Source organism: Perissodus microlepis, chromosome 3, assembly GCF_051167445.1.
Source record: "Perissodus microlepis isolate ML-2025 ecotype Zambia chromosome 3, ASM5116744v1, whole genome shotgun sequence".
Classification (NCBI taxonomy): domain Eukaryota; kingdom Metazoa; phylum Chordata; class Actinopteri; order Cichliformes; family Cichlidae; genus Perissodus; species Perissodus microlepis.
In genome coordinates this window covers 14,882,643-14,887,787 of record NC_140463.1, presented here as the reverse complement: position 1 = coordinate 14,887,787, position 5,145 = coordinate 14,882,643, and the positions used below count along the sequence as shown (strand labels likewise).

The following is a 5,145-nucleotide window of genomic DNA, read 5'->3' as shown; positions in this document are numbered from 1 at the left end:
TTGACACAAAAGACACTCAGCTTCTTTGGAAACAGCTTTTTAAAAACTAGATAGTTGCATTAGGTCCTAAAACTATTTAAAATACTTTTATTAGCAAAGAGACACCGCTGCTCACTGCTGTTACAGTCTTCTGTATACATCAAGGCGACATGGAGGTCAGAACTCTCTGCATCAGACTGTGTGAGTACTTTCTCTATTTCTACATTATTATAAAATTTAGGTGATTCATTCTCATTAAAAATATGGCTATTTTATTAGTTTTATATTTAAGGTAAGAAAAGTAGGTAGGCTATGGTAGGCAGCACGGTGGCACAGTGGTTAGCACTGTTGCCGCACAGCAAGAAGGTCCTGAGAAGAAGGTTCTGAGTTTAATTCCACCATCAGGCCGGGGTCTTTCTGTGTGGAGTTTGCATGTTCTCCCCGTGTTTGTGTGGGTTCCCTCCGGGTACTCTGGCTTCCTCCCACCATCCAAAGACATGCAGTTTGTGGGGATAGGTTAATTGGTTAATCCAAATTGCCCATAGGTGTGAATACGGGAGTGAATGTGAGCGCGAATGGTTATCTCTGTGTGTTAGCCCTGTGACAGACTGGCAACCTGTACAGGATGTACCCCGCCTCTCGCCCTAAGACAGCTGGGATAGGCTCCAGCGCCCCCCGTGACCCTGAAAAAGAATAAGCGGAAGCGAATGGATGGATGGAAGTAGGCTATAGTATTTTGTGTACTACGTATGAGATGTAATAATACCTTACATTTATACTTAGTACAGTATATTTAGCAATTATACAGTATGTGTTATAGTAACTAGCTATTTTGTCCCTCTTCAGTGATGACCATCATGATTCTGTTGATGGTACAGGATCAGAAAGTTGGTGAGTACCAGCTGTTTGCTTGTGTTTATCAATATCAGGTCACCTTTTGAATGAGATAGCACAGATAGCCTGGACCTGCGGTATAGAGTATGTTTGGGGAGTGTGATTGTGTGTACAGTGTCGATTTGTGTCTGTCTCCACATTGAGTGAGTGCCGAGTCTTTGTATATGTGTGCATGAGGTTGTGAAGGCACTTTTGCGTCTGTGCGTGCCTGTACGTCTGTGTCTATATGTGAGGTCGGGTCTTAGACGCCACCTCTGTGGGAACATCTCAGGCTCTCCAAGGTATGGATGTATCTCCCCTCACCACACTACCTGCAGCTGATACCCTCAAACGTAGGTGCGTTGGTGGTTTTTGGTGTCCGGGGCTGGGTGATCAGGTATGTACCAGCCCACCAGCGCCAGGCCCCGCTGCTTGGCGGGCCCTGGCGCCCGTGGCTTGGTTGGGCAGCTTCTGGGGGGTGGGGGGCCCTCAGGCCTCTGGGCCTGGGGCTCAGTGTACTCTGGCGCAGCTGGCTGCCGGCAGAGCCCGCGGGCACGTCACTGCAGCCTCTTCTGGCTTCTGCTCCGTGGCTGCTTGCTGACCCCTCGTCTGGGGCTCTCCTCAATTCTTCCCAGGAGGGTGGCACGGTTACCCCTCCGATGCTCCTCCTTGGGCTCTTGCACTCTGGGGCCTCTGGATGTCTGGGGCCTGGATCTCCACTATGCCTGCTTCATGCCCTGGGGGACGGGGCTATGGCTCCCCACACCCTCTAGCAGATCGTTACATGGAGAAACCTTTTGAATACAAGCATGCTGATCCACAGAGGTGTGCACACAGGTGTACAAACAGGTGTTCTCAGACACAAACTACACCTTTCTTGGCTGCTACCTCAAAGCACATTGTGTGCTGTCGGTCTTGCGTGCTGCATAAAAAGATTCAGTTAAGCATCTGCTGTTATTTACCGTTAGCTAGATCATTGCGAAGATGTTGTGTTTATTATGTTCGTCTCTTTTTTGCTTGTTTTCTCGTCTGTTTTTTCTTCTCTCAACAGGCGATCCAGGAGATTTCTTTTTTTTAAGTGCCGTTTCTCACTGTCCCTCTTCTGCTCTGTTGTTCTTTCTCTCCCTCTCTTTCTTTCTTCCTGTCTTATCCCCCAGTTATGTCTGTCCCATCTGTAACAATTGAAAATAAAATAAAATAAATACATAATAATAATAAAGTTCATTAAAATGGACCAATATGGCAAGGACGTAATGATCCTCTTGGTAAAGTAAATCTGTTGGGGATCTTTCTTGGCCTTCAGACAATAATTCTGACAGCTAAAGAATCAAACGGGACAGAAAAAACAAAAACAAGATAGCACAGTAGCTTTTTTTGTGAGAGAAGCAAATATTTCTGTGATATTTTTAATTGTTGTATTTAATGTTTTATTCATTCACCAATGAAGTGCAGTATGCCAGTTTTAGTAATAAAACTCTAAACTTGCATTTTTCTTTGTTTCAGATGCAGTTTCTCTTCGTGTTGTTCCAAACAGATTGCAGTTCTTTGAATATGAATCAGTAACATTTCACTGTGAAGGAGTCGATTATTGTGAAGTTGTGCATAAAATTAAAGGGAAAGTAGAATCATGTAGTAAAGCTAATAAGAGGACACCAACAGGATCATCCTGCTCTGTTCAAATTGTTTATACATACAACAGTGGAGAGTACTGGTATGAGACTGAAGGAGGAACAAGAAGCAACATTATCACCCTCTCTGTCACTGGTACTTTTGAGGAAATAACAATATTTCTAATATTTTCTAATTGAATTTATTTCTTCTACGTAATTATCAAATGTATGTCATTTAGCTGGTCCTGTGATCCTGGAGAGTCCTGTTGTTCCTGTGTTGATGGAAGAAACTGTGACTCTGAGCTGCAGAAACAAAATTCCATCCTCCAACTTCACAGCTGATTTCTACAAAAGTGGATTTCTCATCCATAGAAGCGCCAAAGGAAACATGACCATCCAGAGAGTTTCCAAGTCAGATGAAGGACTTTACAAGTCTAGCATCTCAGGAGTTGGGGAATCACCAGAGAGCTGGCTGAAAGTCACAGGTGAGACACTGAGATGTTTTAAAATAAGGTTTATTAATAAATGAGATATGAATGACAGCTAATTCAGTTAATGCAAAACTGTTGAATCTGTTTGAGTTAGCATTCTTTCCAGCTTGCAAACCAAATTTGCAAATTTAAACTCAAATAGACGCACCAAACTTTCTATGGTTTTTATAAGCTTTTAAGTTGGCAAGACTTTTAATGTCATTATGAAGAAGCTAAAATTAACTTTTGATGTTTTACCATTCTTTTCTCATTTAAACCTTCCTGTCTTAATAAATTAAATTAAAAAACTAATCCAGACAAAGAGGCGTGCCATTCCTCCTCTGCTGCCACACCTTGGATCATTTCTACCATTTCATTTAGTGCTCTGTTGGTGGCAGTGGGACTGTATCACATTGGCAAAGGTTGCTGGAAGAGAGGTAATGACAATTATTATTTTTATAATTACATTAAAAATTTGTCTTTCAGGCAGATACATTGCCTGATTTTCTTTTCCAAACCTTTCAAAAGTGGAAGCTGTAAGAAAGACAGGAGATGTTTTACTGAGCAACAGTATCACAAAATTAATTCTGTGAAAGGTATTACCTTTGTTTCCTCATGTGGTATTGTCTGTAGCTTTGTCAGACGTGTATGTATTATTTATAAATGTATAGATGTGAGTGATAATTTGAGCTTCCAAAATGTATGCCTCAAATGAAAACGACATAAAATACAATTTTAAAGCTGATCATTTAGACACGTACTGTAACTCATACAGCTCAAAATATTTGGCATGAAGTACAACTTGCATGCAACATGCATTCATTTCAAAATTAACTTTAAGTTGAACCCAATTGCGTTCTCTTTTAAACAATAACAGCATTGACTGTTATTGTTTAACTAGCATTAATTGTCTCAAAAAGTATTCGACTGCAGGAGAAAAAAATGCAGAATACAACCAAGAATTTTACCATTTAACAACCCATAAAACAAAGAAATATGTATGGAGTACTCATAAATTTGAAAATAAATAAACAAAAAACGTAAAAAAATATGTGTTGTACAGTAAATATAGTACAAATAGATCAGAAGTGTAAAGTGTAATATCTTTTTTTTGTACAAAGGCAGCATTAAAACCAACAAGCTGTTTAGAGTAGTTCATATTCTAGTTGTCAAAGTAGAATTACCAGGCAAACAGCAAATGTTCAATTTGAAATCCACATTTTTATTTAGCACAGTTAGCAACATCTTACAAAATGGGGGGATGTGGGAATGACATAGATTTTCTTTGTAATCCTCAATGTCAAATTTTTCAAAAATTTTAAATCAAGCCTAACGAATACACTGAATAACAGACAGAGATTGTCATGCATAATATTGATGTGGTTATTATTCCCTTCATTCCCACTGTCCCTTTTCATTACAAAAAGAAGAAGCATTTTTCACTGCAATATTGCTCAACTGTGACCACTGTTGCTACCATGATATTTTTTGGATAGCGGTTATTACTTTGGTAAAAGAGTGGTAACTTATAAATTACCGTGTACTAAGTATGACTTTGCAATGACAATGAGTTATCTTAGCTTATCTTATAGCCACTTTATTATTAAGCTATTGCTAACTTTTTCTATTCTTTTTTTCTTCTACTCTTCTTCTACTCTTTTGTGTGTCTTACAGGTTGGAGAGAGAGAGCTGTCTGAGGACATAATGACTGAGTGATAGTGAAAACAAAGAAATAACCCGGTTTTATCGCATATTGTTTTTGTTATTAACCAAGTGTTACATTGTCATCAGGGTTCGATGTACAAGTGTGTGGACTGCTATAACGTTTCTTTAACGTTTCTTTATTTAGTCAGATAGAGCTAGTTGCCATTTGATTTGTTTATAAGTACATATAAAGTTTGAACACAAGCAAAGACACCTGCCTGTTATTTTGAAGTTGAACTTTAACCAGTTCCTTTGATCTTTCTGTTTTTACACATGTATGAATGCTGTTACAATAAAGAAGCTGCTGCAGCTCTCAAAGACGCCCACTGTGGTCAACCGCTAATGTCAAAGTGTCACATCACTTTTTCCCAAAACAGACGTACTGAGTTTGTGGTCAGCAATGAAATATAACTGCCACGTTTGATACTGGGATGACTTTAACTGACTTGAAGTGTGGCCTATTACCCAGACAACATAAGTGGTGTCTTAAATTATGCAGGAACTTCTCT

At 39.5% G+C, this 5,145-nt stretch overlaps 1 protein-coding gene across 2 annotated transcripts; it reads left to right on the top strand.

Moving 5' to 3' along the window:
• LOC146390100 (uncharacterized) lies at window positions 1–4,936 on the top strand. Of its 2 annotated transcripts, none has more exons than XM_084923165.1 (6): window positions 1–180; window positions 826–870; window positions 2,356–2,616; window positions 2,702–2,947; window positions 3,314–3,369; window positions 4,607–4,936. In XM_084923165.1, exons 1-6 carry the CDS (start codon window positions 150–152, stop codon window positions 4,646–4,648), a joined length of 681 nt encoding a protein of 226 aa, XP_084779291.1. In that variant the 5' UTR covers window positions 1–149; the 3' UTR covers window positions 4,649–4,936. The 2 variants fall into 2 exon arrangements, with proteins under 2 accessions (XP_084779291.1, XP_084779289.1); XM_084923163.1 differs by having other exon boundaries at window positions 3,250–3,369.
• The last annotated feature ends 209 nt before the right edge of the window (window positions 4,937–5,145 follow it).

Coding starts and splice junctions, on each gene's coding strand:
- LOC146390100 (XM_084923163.1), top strand. CDS start 150: ATGGAGGTCAGAACTCTCTGCATCAGACTGT. Junction 181..825: donor AACTCTCTGCATCAGACTGT/GTGAGTACTTTC, acceptor GTCCCTCTTCAG/TGATGACCATCATGATTCTG. Junction 3,370..4,606: donor CAAAGGTTGCTGGAAGAGAG/GTAATGACAATT, acceptor TGTGTCTTACAG/GTTGGAGAGAGAGAGCTGTC.